The 15,311-nt window shown below is 38.4% G+C and overlaps 1 protein-coding gene across 1 annotated transcript in view; it reads right to left on the bottom strand.

Annotated features, from left to right (window-relative positions):
* Positions 1–15,311, bottom strand: part of USP22 (ubiquitin specific peptidase 22) — a 90,014-nt gene that overhangs the window by 34,595 nt on the left and 40,108 nt on the right. Inside the window, exons 3-5 of the mRNA XM_041462531.1 lie at positions 13,981–14,094; positions 13,381–13,425; positions 8,560–8,661 (exon numbers count right to left, since the gene is read on the bottom strand). Of these exons, the coding sequence (XP_041318465.1) occupies positions 8,560–8,661; positions 13,381–13,425; positions 13,981–14,094 (261 nt within the window). The remainder of the gene's footprint in view (positions 1–8,559; positions 8,662–13,380; positions 13,426–13,980; positions 14,095–15,311) is intronic.

Here is a 15,311-nt window from a genome sequence, read left to right on the forward strand (position 1 = left end):
TAAATGTAATGCTGCAAACAGCAATAGCTTTACAAAAGCTCCAAAAATGAGGGAGGAGACAACTTGTCCAAGATACTGGCTTATCACTGTTTCTTTCTAGCTATATGGATTTACTGTCTCCCACAGCAAGCTTAAGTTTAAAATAAATGTGGGGGAAGGGAAAAGGGGAGTTAAAGGAAAGAATCTCTGCATTGTGTGAGTTGGAATCTTTTGGTAAGTCATCTCACAAGATGAGGACCCAGGAGCACCCTGCAAAAAAAGGCCTTTGTTTTTTCCCTTCAAGGTCATGGAAAATGCCAGTTTTTATATCTGTAATTTTGTATTTCAGCATTTTTTATTGACCATCTGCATTGTGAAATTGTTCTTCTCTCTCAGGTGTCAGGAATAAACCAATGCAGCATGTTCTCAAACCAGAAACCTACACAGCATGTAATCATCCACAGCAACCATCTCTCTGTTTGATTCTCTCAGCTGAAATGAAGAAAGCGGAAAAAGACATTAAGTTCAGCAGTAGAACTTGAACCAAACTTCTCTGAAATCCTGTCCTGGCATATCAAGACCCACTGCACAAATTTTGCCTGTTGTGCTTCACCTTGATCCAATCTCTGTCAGGATCTCTGAGCATTGAGCAAACACTGGGGAATGTGCAGACAAGCGAAGAAAACATCTTTCATATACTCACTGGAAATAACCACATAATCGAATCTATTACTAAATATCAAAGCATTATATGATCCCTGTAAAATAGGAAGATCAGTTGGCTGGAGGAGAAAGACAGAATCATAGAATCCTAGAATGGTTTGGGTTGGAACAGAGCTTAGAGATCTCCGAATTCCAAGCCCCTGCCATTCATTCCACTGGAGATGTGGAAGGATGTCACAACAAAAGCTTCAGAAACAAAAAGGCAACTATTCCTGAAAAGCAGAAAGAACAACATGAAATGTCACATTTAAGTATATGCACTGAACAAAATGCCTTCATTTACTACTGAAGCCAGAGAGCTCTTAACTGTGGTGCTTGTTGTATACTCATATATACAAAGCTGAACAAATTTAAAGAAGTTGAATAAAGCTATGGAGCTCTCAAAGCAACCAGGAGCTGCCCTGTCTCACAGACTATAAAGTTCATGACACTGAAGTCCTAAGAACCAGAGCATGAAAATAATGATCATTCTCATAATTGCTGGAAGGTCAGGAAGAATAGACAGAAGATATCCAGCATCAAAAAAGTAACAGCAGCAGGCAAAGAACAGGAAATGTGTTTGTGAAAATGCCTGAATGATGCATCCAGAGCTTTATGACACCAGCCTTTAACAGCCAGTTAAGCTGTAGACCCTTCAAGGTGTTTTCCTCTGGCAAAAGAAAAGCCTTTATACAAAACAAAACACTTCAAAAGGTGGCACAGAATAAAATATTCTCTTTGCCCTCCCCCAAAGCAGCCAAAGTTAAAAGCTCAGCGAGCTCTTGTGTGCTCTGCACAGAGCACAAGCCTTGCAGAGAGAGCCTTGTGCAGATGGCACCCATAAAGAACAAGAGGTACTCCCACCAAACTGACAAAATAAAATTCACACCCGCAGCCGTCCTTTCCCCCCAATATCACACCATATGCTGCCTACAAGTTTTTACCCTTCCTCCAAACAGATTTCACAAATTAATAACTTAAGGAGCAGGCTAAGCGCCAATGAAATTAAATGCATCCAAATATATTAATATGCACAAATTATTGTTGATGAACTGGCACAGAGCTCGTCCAACAATCCACAACACACAAACCATGCCACATGCTGTTTATGCATATTCCTGCTTTCAGTATATACTGTATCTACCTTCTGGCCGCATAAAGCCAACTGTGGAGGCAGACAGGAAAGAGCAGAATGGAAGGTCAAAGTAAATATAATCCAAAAGCAATCCACAAAAGAACAAAACTGAGATGGGGATGATTGGCCTTGTTGAAAACACCATGCTTGCTGTGCTGACACCGAGTTAACCAGGTGAAAATACAGTGGTAAATCAAGGTTTATTTCAAATTGTTGGCCAGAGAGATCTATACATGTCCCATTCCTGGAAGTGTCCAAGGCCAGGTTGGATGGGATTTAGAGCAACCTGGGACAGTGGGAGGTGTCCCTGCCCAGGGCAGGAGGTGGAACTGGATGAGCTTTAAGGTCCCTTCCGACCCAACCCATTCTGTGATTCTATGATTTTTAAACATAAGAAAATGAAGATTCTCATGCTAAGGACACAGCTCTGCCCATAACAAGACAACAGGCACTTGTCTGTAACCACTGCAGCTCCGTGGGCTAATTCTCAACTTCCATATCTCTAACAACAAGTTCCTCATCTAAACAGGATATCTGGTTCAAAGGGCCATACAGAGATTCTGGCTAAGTACTGCTGTTGGGTTTTCCTTGGTAAGAAAATTTAGATTCTGATTAAAACCCATTCAAACAGATTACAAAGTCACTAACACTGACTGCATTTTTTATTGAAAGGCTGCTGGTTTGACTGCATAGTGAAGTTTACATAATTACTTAGTGAAGAAAACAGCACAGGAAAAAAAATAATTACCATTAGAGAAAGGGGTTAAGACAAACAATTGAGCCAGGAAACATTTTACACTTGAAATCAGCATCTATGAGGGGGAAAAAAAAGAAGGGCTTTTTTGGGTGCTTTTATTCAACTGGATTTAAGTGATGAAGTTTCACCTGAAGACGTACAGAGCATCAAATTCAAACACTATCGTTAAACTAAAAATCATGTGTCTGGATTAGTAACAACCACGGATCTACCTCTAAAAAGCCCAGAGCAGGAAAATCAGGTTTCAGTTAGAAGTTTGGAACATGATCCAAGCCCTAGATCAACAACCTTGTCTTCTAAGGAATTTCCCATTGTGCAAACACACACAGGATATCTTCCTTTGCCTCCAATCCCCAAGAGCCACTTAGAGTTACAAAATTAAAGTATTTTCTATGCAAGTAGGAATGGCAATTTCCCAAGACAGGATAACAGAAAAATTCAACCCCAACTGCAATTTGCTGATTTCACTTACAATTTGTACAGTCTGCAGGGGTTTTAGCTGACGTGAAATGAAAACATCAACAGGACAGCTCATACATTGAGTGACATCAGCTCCTGATCTTCCTGAAAGAGGGTCTAAAATTCAAACAAATATTGAGGTAACAAGATCAGAACCCCCCTCATTCCTCATTGCAGGCAGCCTGGTGGCAACAAGGCATTCTGAGGAAGCGCTGCTTCATCAGTCAGCTCTTCAGATGCTGACTGATTTTTGTTTAACAATACTTGCTACACCAAAAGTTTGCTCACTCTAAGCAGGAAAATGCTGCAGGGACTTCACTAATAACTCTGATGTTCCTAATCTTATCCAGGAATCACAATTAAATCACACATAATCAACTGCTGTGCAGATAAACCACGCACAGTGACATTACTGCAGTGATGCAAATTGCTTTCTGGCACCAGCTTTGGAAAACCAGGTGACAAGTTCCCAGACAGTCAATACACAAAAAGGCAACTGCAGCATCCAATCTGGAATTTCTCCTCACAAAGCCTTTTGCAGAGGAAAGCTTCCATTTTATATTGATAAAGAGCTAAGTTCAGGAAATTTAAGATTTTCTGAAAGTACAGCTCTACAAACTTCATAGAATAAATCACTACTTGTGTTTCAGAATTCTTAAAATATTCACACCCCTCTAATTTTTCTTGGAATTCCCTGGGAACTTTAAGAGGAGATGGCTTTTTAAATTTATTTTTAGGATCAGCTTTATCAATTTTAGACCTAAGAAATGTATTACACAACTGGGTCCAATGGTCAGACATGCTAAGCTCGTGACAAAGTAAAACAGGAACAGAAGGCTCTCCCTATTGATATGAAAGTATAATTTTTTTTTATTTTACCAGTCCAACCTTTTAAGAAACAATTTTTCATCAAGAAAACCATTTTAATAATGAAGTTAATACAAATAAAGCCAAAGAGGAAACATTCACCTGAGTAGTCTTAAAGGTGGTTTTCTTTCCTTCATCACACAGCAATCTAAAAGAATTTAAGAATCAGAGATTTCTATTCAGGATGCACTTTGTGCAGTCATCACTTCAAATATCAAAGCATTACTGCTTACAAATCAGTAATTTAAATTTAAAGTCATAGCTAAAAATGTGGTGCTGTACCAAACCATATTTTTCATTCCACTTTTCCACTTGAGCTACCTTAAGTGCCATCCAAGGAGAAAAAGCACACCTGAGTGCTGCTACATTCACAAAAAACATCCAAGTACTAATGCAGCCTTCAACACTTCCAAGTTAGAGAAGCAAAAATGCTTTTGGTAGCTTGTCTAGAGAACCAGAAATATCTTCCAGGTCACTGTTCCTCTTCCCTTGCCACCTTCACACAGGAGTTCTGCAATATTTATTCCACTGATGCTGCTCTTTGGCCCATCAGCCTGCTCAGCACTGCAGTGCAAAACCCACCTGCTAATCCCAGGCAGTTTTGGTTTTGCCACCTCTCCATCCCATCACTCCTGGTGAAGAGGATTTGCTCAGTCTCCCGGAAAGGTTTGTCTCCCCTCTGCCTTTTTGCAACCCTGCAAATGGGAATCCCGGGTGGCTCCTGCTAATTACCCACGTGCATTGGGAGTCTAATTCTTCCTATTGTTAATACACCCATCTTTAGCCACAAAGTCACTTCATATGCTAATCAGAGAGCAGCTGATCCCAAGCTAATATTTCATATACTCAGGAGAATGGATCTGCTGGGGGTATTAATGACAGCAGAGCAAGATGAGCTTAGAAAATAGTTCCCAAAAGATATTGTATCACTTCTAGTTCAACCCCCTAACAAATAATTTGCTTGTGAATGTGGAGCTTTGTCTCTTCCCTCCCCTGCAGAGGGAGACCACTTTACAGACAAGAGGAGACTGAAAAAATTAGACTTTTTTCTTTTACAATGTTGGAATCTAATTTAATAGCTGTTAAGTCTTACCTAATTTTTCCATGTAAAAGTTTTTGTGTTTATGGGATGCTTGAAACATCAGTTTCAAGCTAAAATCAAGATGAGCATTTCTATGAATATTGAACAGTTGAGGACACTACTCAGTCCTGATGCTGAGAGCAACATAAAATAACTTGTGTTCCCCACAATATGCCATCCCTTCAGCCTGATCTGTGGAAAAAACTGTGGCAACACAATGAAAAATTCAGCATGCAAGTGTCTGAGGTAGAACAAGGTCTGAGAATGTCTTGAGCTGACATTGCTTCCACAGAGCATGTTTATGATCTGAGTGGACGTGACATTCCTCCTGAATCTCCTGAAATACAGAAGCTCCATCAAAATGTCAAGTCAGGACACCAGAACATGCAATGTCCCACATAAAATCCACACTGCAAAGATTTCTCATCATGGCTTTTTGCCTGTAGGACAACTCAATGTTTCCACTTGGTTAACAGTGTGTTCCAAGTCACTTTGAAGGTGCTTATGTGCAATATTGGGAACAGCCCTGTACATCCCAAAAGACAGGAATCAGCACAGTTTCCACAGCCTGCAGAAGTGCCCAGTGTGAATTCTCATTTCAAGAGCAATTTGCTCAATGGCAAAATAGAGATTCAAGTCAAGTTACCTGCACTATCTTCTTAGTAGATGGAAAAAGTATCTATGAGATGAAAACACACAGCATTTCAAAGAAAATCAAGGAAAAATTATGGATTTCTGTTAGGTTTTTTCCCCTCATTTTTTCTGAGAGTGTGAACAAGAAGTTCCTTCTTCAATGGGTTTCAAATTGTCACTCAAGTAGAAAAATCAAAAGCTGTGAGTTTTGTACATTATTTCCTCTAGTGAACTACCAGTTCAAGTCTCCATTATAAGATATTCATCTCATGTCTGAGTATTCTTCAGTTTTAATTCATGGTGCTGATCAAAGACAAAAGATCCTGCAGCTGTACAAAAGTTCAGACAGCTCAAAAAGCAGCAAACACATCCAGCTGTTTTGAGAAGCACCATGAGATTGCTACAAATCTGGGATTAAAAAATTCCCTTCATGTACCAAGAATGCTCAGCCATGGATTAAACACACACCTAAATGAGTGTCATGCACGTAATACAGATGTGACAGGCAACTGCAACAAACACATTGTACCACCTAAGTGTGTTTTAGATAGGAATAACATCAAGTTTAATGCATTTTATTGTCAGGGCTCAAAATCATATGCAGATCCTTCAAATACAAGTTATGTACATCCTTTCAAGGCCACACCTGCCCAGGTTTCAGTCTGTTGTCCCATGTATTTTAGCTGTAACACTGATACACTTGTCTTATACAAATGCTGACACAAATGTTGGCACAACCACAGTTCCAGGTCATGGCAGAGCAGTGAAATGTTCCACTCCCAAGTGATATCCATGGATCTCTGGGGGTAGGATAGAAAGCCACAAACATCCCCCCTGACCTTCCTCTTAAAACAGCTTTGAAAGGATTTTATGCATAAAAGGCAGCTGGTTATGTTTTAACAGACTCTTGTGTAAACAGAAGTGCTCAACAGATGTGCAGCGCCTATCAGAGATGGTTATCAGCATCATTTTCATTTCCAGAAACAATAAAACTGGACACCATGCCTATTCTCTCAGCCATTTACCTACCTCAGAAGATAAACTGGATTCACTAATATCTGCTATGGGATTGATAAAAACCTGATGTCAAAAGAATTGAGTATTGGAAAAAGAGAGAAATGAGACTGTCCAGCTACTGCAGCATTTCAGTCTGCAAATTGGCTCTTCACTGATCTGAAACTGCAAACAGACAAGTCAAAGTGAGGGGAGGGAAGGCAAAAAGACTCTGAAGCAGATTTATATTTAGCAGCAGGTTAGGTGGAGAGAAAAGGCTCAAGGACAATGGCAGATCTTTTCTTTCTTGAGCTAAACCCCCAATGCATTTTTGTAAAAGAAAGCAAGTCTTCTGCTTTTAACTGCAGCCCAAAACTGCATTATGGTTCCTGGGTGCTTTGATTTTTTTTTCTTTACTTTCTAAATCTCAGCACACAGGCAGCTCCAGGGCTCAGTAGGAGAACTCTTAAAAGCAGGCCTGCAGAAGTGAAGAGATCAGTCATTCCCTTGTCCCCGTGCTCCTGGAGCTCCCCCGCCCAGGCAGCCGCAGATGAGATTTCACACAAACAGACAGGGCCTTTTTAAACAGCCTGAAAGATTTCAAATCCTCCAAGAGCAGGCAGAGCATTCCTTCTGATTGCAAAGAGAAACACTGAAATGTGCTTCAATTCTTCACAGAGGTCACGGTAACCTTCAAAATTCTATCAAACCTCTTCCCCCCTCCCCAGCTCTATTATCTTTACTAATTTGTAATGTTCTTTACAAAACATACTGGAGTTTCTCAGAACACAAATCCCAATGTGAACATGATGCAAGCAATCTTTGCTTAGTTAATTTTTCCTAGGCTGTTTAAAGTTTCCCAAGTCCAGATGTTTTTCCAACTGTCTTCCCTGTCCCATGACTGCAAAAACATAGGTTCTTAAGAATTACCATTTTATATACATTTTCAACTTACTCTGTGCTTCTCAGTCCATTTTTCCCAAATAAATATACACATACTTTGGATTAAATGACTTACTGCATTAGAAACACGACATTAGAAAGCTTTAGAAAGTATGTTCAGTGCATTTTGACAAATGCAAACGTGCTGAAAGCGTGACATGTTCCATGAAACAGTACAGAGCTTTAAAACTGTGGAAAAAAAATTCAGTTTCCTACTTGCAATGTCTATGGCTACAACTCCAACCTCGTACAATTAACAATCTTGTACCATTAACCATTATTTCCAAACTTCACCATTAAAATGTTACTGTGCATTTAACAGCATAGGAAAATACCCAATAATCTTAATTAGAGCTTGTCAGGGAGCTAATTTTAACCCCCTGCTACCCAACCTGAAAACAGCAGGGAAAACACTGGAAGAACTGTTAATTTTTATCACCTTTACCCAAATACTGTCCAGCCAGAAGCAGATGCACACATTTCAGAGAATTCTTTGCTCCAGAACACTGAACTTTTAAGCATTAAACCTTTGAGATGCATTTCAAACCTGCTATTTGACACCACTGGAGAAATAAATCACTTTTCAGAGCTCATATGAAATTGAAGAGATCCCATTTAGTGTGCAAAACATGAAGAAGGAATGTGCTGCTTCTGCTAAACCAGATTTACCAACAGACTGCTTTGGTTAAGGATGCACCAGCTACAGGATTTCCCTGCACGGAGTCGCTGATGAAGACAGAGTTGAAAAAATATCAGTGATTTCTCATTATAAGCATGTTGTCAAAAAAAGGATTGTGTTTTGTAGCTGTCACACAGCTCAATCACCAGCAGTACCTGCAGTGACAGAGCAGATATCCTTCCACAGCAAGAAAAACGTAGTGTAAAATAAAGTGATTTTGTTATTCTAAAGCTTACAGAAATCCATTACCATTACCAATGGAAAAACAAAACAGAATTTTGAACATACACATCAGGGACAATTTGGCTCCAGAAGGGATTTCTGGAACTCACCTATGGTGCAGTTTGTGGTTATTTTTCTTCGCTTGGGGTTGTGTCGTAGCAATTCTAACTCTCTCTTGGTCGGCTCCCATGTTGAATACTTCTCTCCAATGCCTAAGCAGATGAAAACAAAGTTTCAGGAAGTTCTTTAGTAAAAGGATTAAAAATTCTGTTCAAGTCAAAACTTTCAACATGCTGTCCATTAGGTTAGATTCAATTTCAGTTAAGGACACTGATTGCTTTTTATCCCTTCTCAAAAAACATGGTTCGGAAAGGTATCACCAAATTTTCAAACGAAGAACTAACATAAGAAAACAAAAGTACTTCTTTACTTATAAAGAACAGTTAGGCCAATAAACTTCCCATTATTGGATTATAATCCTCCTTTCAGTTAAAAAAAAGAAATTCCAGCACAAGAACAAACTTGCTATTACTCGAAAATACATTTCTTTGTGCTCAGAGGAGGTTAAATGACACAACCAGCATTGATGAACTTGCCAAGTTATTAAATAAATCTAAACTGATCCAACTTAATGGACAGATAATCTTTAGAGAACAGCAGAATTTAATAGTTCAATTTACTGAACAGTTACTACATGTATATGCCATTACACAGAATGACCTCTCTTTATACTATTAATGAAGGATTAGACAAATTAAAGTTTTAATTTTTGACATTCACTTTGTTGACATATCTAATGTTATCTAAAAATGAAATTAGTAGTAGGTTTAAACACCACCCTCCCTCCATCAACCAATCAAAGCTCTCCAAATATTAAACTACTCTTTCTCCTGAGCTAAAATCTGTCATTATTCTTTTTGAAGACCAACACTGCATTTCCAGTAAATTTACTTTGTTCAAAGGGAAGTGCAGTAGAAGTGAGTCAGGTCAGTAGTATGGAGACCAGATTTGAAATCAGCACAGAGCTGTGTTCAGTGTAAACCTGATACAAGAAAAACACAACAGTGAAGACTCACGTGCTGACCAGCTCAATACTGCTGCAGCTTTCTATGTAGCACAGAAATTGCTGTGCAATGTCAATTATTGTGAGTCACAAAGGCATCTTGGCATTAAAAATAAAGAATTATAAGATGGCAAGCAGTCTATTCTAAAACTGAGAATTAAAGTCAATTAAGAGTTATTTTTCACTGAATGCATGGAGCAGAAGCAGCGCTTTGCTACAGAAAATAAATTATAAATCATACATATGAAAAGGATAGTAGAAAAATATAGCTGGAGGCTCACACATTCTGCATAATATACATTAAATTTTAATAGTTCTTTGATCTTCATTTTCAGAAATAGCTATGCTTGTCAGAAACTACCCTCCCAAAAATGTTCAATTCATATTTACTACTGACCCTCCAGGTTCTAGTAATAGGTCTCATTTTTAGATTCTCAAGGACTAGAGAATTCTTATTTACACAAATACACCCATGTCTCACTTTATTTGATTCAACAACAGATTATGCAAGGAACTTAAGGAACAATACCAGAATCCCTTTCCTTTATCCAAGGTTTAGCATCAAGCTACACACCCAGGAAAACAGAAAAGGCAGGGAATGGCTGAGAGTGATGAGATAACACAGCTGCAATGCTTTGGACACACTGCACGTCTGCAGAGACCCTTTGGAGATGCACAGATGGACACTTCACAGGGATGGAACATTGGCTTCCAACAGGTTTGGCACTGGATGTCTCCAGCAACCCTGGTCATATTTGTAATGCTCCCTTAGGAATTTACATAAATTCATTGGTAACACTGTGTTAGTAGCAGCAATTGCATTGTGCAGCCGTAAATTCCTGTGTTTGGGTTCACTGCAGCTAAAACATGGCCAAACACAGCCAGTCAGTGTGATGAACCCTGATAATAATTTAAAAATACCCCCTTGGATATGTTTAAGTCCTGGTTTAAGTCAAATACAATGAAATTCATACCTGCAAATACATGTGCACTTTAGGCATGCAATAGCTCCACATATATCAGCAGCACTATTCATATATATTTATATATACCTATATATAATTATATAGTTTAAATACTGTAGAGGATGGGACTAAAGCATGTCACAAGAGCAACTCTAAGTAAGGTTAAACATGACAGACTGGATTACTTTTAAGGATTCTGGGTGAATCAAATATTTGTTCAATTTAAAAGAAATGAAAGGAAACAAAACACCATGTGCAATTAATGCCACAAACAGAGCAAACCAGACAGAAAACATTCTTGCAGAAGCCTTTCATTAGAAGGAGCACAAATTAAGTCAGAGACAGAAATTAAAATGTGTTCCATTCCAGCTATATAACTTAGCAGGAATGCTGAGGTTATATTACTCTTGAAAATTTGGAAAAGGCAGAGCCATTTATTAGGAATGGTTTGATGTTTAAAAATGAAAAACTACAACAAAAAATAAGCAAAAGACAAAAGGAAAGAGGTTTAATAAAAAGGTTTAATAACACTCACAAGCATGCCAAAAACTCCAATATAAACTATCTTAAACAAAGATTTGCAAACCATGCACAGGTCACCACTTACAATTAACGAAGTGTTAGAGAAGTGAAAATTAGTCATTTTTTAAAATGCTGCTATAAAATAGTCAGAGATTCAAGTCAGCACGTGAAATCTCCATCTAAGAAATTATTTTATTGGGTGAAATACTCGAATTGGCATTTCTTAGAGAATTCATCATAGAGATGAGTGAAGGAAAAGGCAGTGAAGGCTCAGGTTTATAAAAGTTACAATTTTTTTAATCATTGCTATTTTAATCATTGCTAATCATTGCTCTGCTAAACTTCAGCAAATTCCAAGTTTTCCTCTCCCAAAAATTCAAACATTAATTAAAACAAAGGGCTCTGTGTATTCTCACCTCCCCTGTTATTAATATTCAATACCAAAGGAAAAAATACTGGCCAAGTTGCAACATTCAGAGTTACATCACATAACCCTGAACTACAGCTGGACTGGGGAACTCAGCACACTGGGAGTTAAAACTACAGGGGTATGAAATGAATCTCATGGTATTTGGGGGTTTTCTTAAAGTTTGTTTGTTTTTTGTTGTTTTCTTTTTCTCCAGGCATCATGTTGTTATGTGAGCATCTATTACAGTATAAACTAACACCCTTCAAGCACTGTGGAAAGAAATTTCAAAATATACTGCATTTACCCTTCAGTTTTTAAGCCAATCAGTTTCTGCAGACTGGATTAACTTCTGAAGTTCTTAAAGTTGGCAACAAGATCTGAGGTAAATTAACTCTGTGGTAGCAATATAAACCCAAGACGTTGAGTTTGGGCTTTGTGCTCCTCTTGCCATTCAGTTTTGAACAAGAAGGAATCTTTCAGATGACAAGAGGGAGGGAGCACAGAGATTGGAACAACAGAGAGAGAAGGTAAAAACCAGACATAATTCTCCATTATTTCTCCCATGTACATTTCTCACTCCTTAGATAAATTTTTGAGGAAACACATGGTTTCATAATAAAAAGACATAAAAAAGAACCTATGCCATGACTTTGAAGAAAAAGAAGGTCTACACTGCAGACTCCAGCAATTTGAAGTGTTGTTGTCTATTCCTTCATTTTCTGTCTTTACTGGTCACTACAGATGAGTTCTCCAGGGACAGAAGATGGAATGTGCATATTCATACAAACATGCATTTGTGTATATATATTTAATATGCCATTCAATAGCCAGTTAATCAGTGCAGAGGCTTCCTGCCTGGCAGTTCCTCTGGGTGATTCTTTGACCTTCTCTACACAACTCTGTGGTCCAAGATGACCAGAGGAACAATCTTGTAGCTGTAATTCCCTGGAATATAAACTACAACAGGCTGATGTCCATGGCAGGACAAAGTGGCTGCATCTCAGTCCACAAGGCACAAATGTATCAATTGACGAGGACAACATAACTAAGATAACATAACTCTTTAAATCTGCATATTTAAAAGTTAGGAACTGGGGGAGGTTTCCTCTTCTATGGCATAATAAAGATCTGTTATGTAGTTGCAGCTGATTCATTTGGTGCCCCAAACTCATACTGAAGGAGTTTCTAGAATAGGTACAGAGCTTGGATGAAAGGTTTTTAAACCTATTCCCATTTTATCTTGCTTTGAAAACCAGTGCTTTGAGCTGAAAGATTTTAAGGTGCATTTCCTTGTTCTAGGACTCACTATCCTCCTTTCCTCTGACTCCTTTCCCTCAGACAGGGAACAAGCAGGAAGCAGACTGGCATCTGTAGTAGGAACCAAGTGAAGGCAGCTATCTTTTGAGCCAGCAGAAAAGCTCTCGTTAATACGATGTTAGCTGCTATTTTTAAAATTGGAAATGAGGTTAAGAATGGTTTGAAGTCATATCAGCCCTGACTAAGGCTGTCACATTGAAACAGGATGCCATGGATTCCAGAAGAGACATTACTAGACAGAAGTCATCTGTCTTCAAATACAGACTTTCCCACTTTAAGAAAACATATCCCCCAGAGGCCACTGGAAATGGAAGATGACAAGCTTTAAAAACTGATGCTTACAAACTACTTAGTTTAGAATAAATGATATTCCCTTTCCAAACAAAATAAAAAAAAAAACCAAAACAAACCCACAAAACCAAAACAAAAAAACCAAAAAAGAGAAAAGGTATGTTTTGGAGGAATTCTATCAAGGAAAGAGCATATGAAATCAAGTCTGCTGCAATTATTCAATCATTGGAACATATCCAAACAAGAGGAAAACGATTTGCACGATCAAACTGGCATTCTTAACTGTGATTCATGTCTAAAATGGCAGGATAATCAGCAAAGGGACGCTTGTTAGTGAGGTGCGTCGCCAGCCCACGCCTCTTACCTGTCATTGTACACTGGTAGTGAGAAACCACTGTTGGGGTGAAGGCTAAAAAAGAAAAAATTAGGGAAAGCAAACTGAATAAAACAAATGTGTGTACATATATTTGTGTGTAAATATTTCTACATAGATACTGTGCGTGTACCCTGAAAGCACAGGTGTGTAAGTAAGCTGGCATGATCTATTTAAAAAAAAAAAGTTAAAAAAAAATCACACACAAGGGTGGCATTTCATGTGAGGGGAACAGAGCCTGTACCACGTAAATAAGCCTAAAGGAGCAGACTGTTACATTCTCTACCTAATACAGATCTAACTTTTGATATTATGCACGTTTTTTTCAGGATTAATGTCAGATATTTCTGTAATTTTTTTTTTGCAATTAAAGATAAAATATTTTTGCTACAATTAGGTGTGGTGCATGTGTTAAACCCACAGTCTGACTCCTGGAAAGGAAGAACATCTCTCTCCCATAGCCTGCACTACTCTCTCTAAAGAGCTCTTTCTTCCCCTTAGTGGTTTTTTTTTTTTTTTTGCCACTGAACAAATGGGAGGGACAGGTATGATTAAAAACAGAAACAAGAAATTCAGGCAGGAAAACCAAACCTTGTAATTTCCAAGCTTTTCGTTGTTCTTCTTTGGCAATTTGTTCCATGTCTTTGTCGTATATGTAATCTTGACACATAAAGCAGTATATACCCCCATACAAAAGGTCTATGGCTGCAAAACAGAAGGGAAGTTGGGGAGGAGGAAAAAAGATGTGAGTTCATAAACCAGAAGGCATTTTAAAGCAGGCTTCCAAGTCAGGCACTCCTTCTTCCAAGCAGTCCACAAAAGAAGAAAAATCTGTACCTTAGAATCTGGAAGGGAAAAAAAAAAAAAAAGAGAAAAACCCAGACATTTTTCCAGTTTCAGTGTGAGTTATTCAGTTGCTTCTGGCACAGCAAGAAAACTGTGCATGACAACAAAGCATGTGCTGCCTTCAGGCTGTTTGTAACCCACAATTTACCTTTCAAACACCTGAGTTACCAAGAGGCATCAGGACAGTGACTGACTACAATGCACACAGAACCAGCCCTGTAAGAGTTGATACATGAGTTTGAACTGTCTTTTCCTAAAACTTCAGCCATTTCTCTTCAAAGCCATTAACATAATTAGGAAGCACCTAGTTAAAATACAAATGAAGGCTCAAACAGAAGACAGCACTGCAAATTCAAAGCTATTTCTCCAGGGGAAAGCTTTTCCAGGGTAGTTTATTCCACAGGTTACTTCTGTCTCAATTTTTCATTTCGCACACCCTTTCAGAATAAACAAATGAACACTGACCAATGTTAAAAATATTTTTCTTGCACAACCTTAAACAAAAGAAAGCCAAGAAACAAAATAAATACCTAACTGAGAAATGTCATTTTACTCCAACATATACCATGGAAAAAGTGCAAAGTAATCATAGTAAACTGCTGATTTTCAGTACACAGATATGAAAAAAAGCCACAATCACAGGAAAGTTTAAAATCTGTGGGCACTAACAAATCTTACTAAAACACAAACTGCAACAGCAAACAGCTAAGAAATACATCACCCTTCTCCCTCAAGTGTAGATCTTTCATTTATTTTGTTTTTAATTCCTTTTATTTCCAGATAATAGCATTATTAGCATAGTCTTACTGCAATAGAAACTTGTTTTAAACACAGGAAACCATTACCACATTAGGCAGCCTGCAAGAAACAGCATGGAATTACTCTGAAGTGCTCAATAAGCCAAACCACATGCCATGCAGCAGGAATTCTGCCATGGATCTCAGCAGGCAAAGCCAGGTGAAGTCTCTGTGCTGCCCTGTTAGTGGGGCAGTGCTTGTGGTGAGGGTTTTTGGTAAAGTTCCTTTCTAACCCCATCTCCTCCATCCTTCACAGCCTCTACCCCCTCACAACCTGCT

This window comes from Pyrgilauda ruficollis, unplaced genomic scaffold (genome assembly GCF_017590135.1).
Source record: "Pyrgilauda ruficollis isolate IOZ18807 unplaced genomic scaffold, ASM1759013v1 scaffold16, whole genome shotgun sequence".
Lineage (NCBI taxonomy): Eukaryota > Metazoa > Chordata > Aves > Passeriformes > Passeridae > Pyrgilauda > Pyrgilauda ruficollis.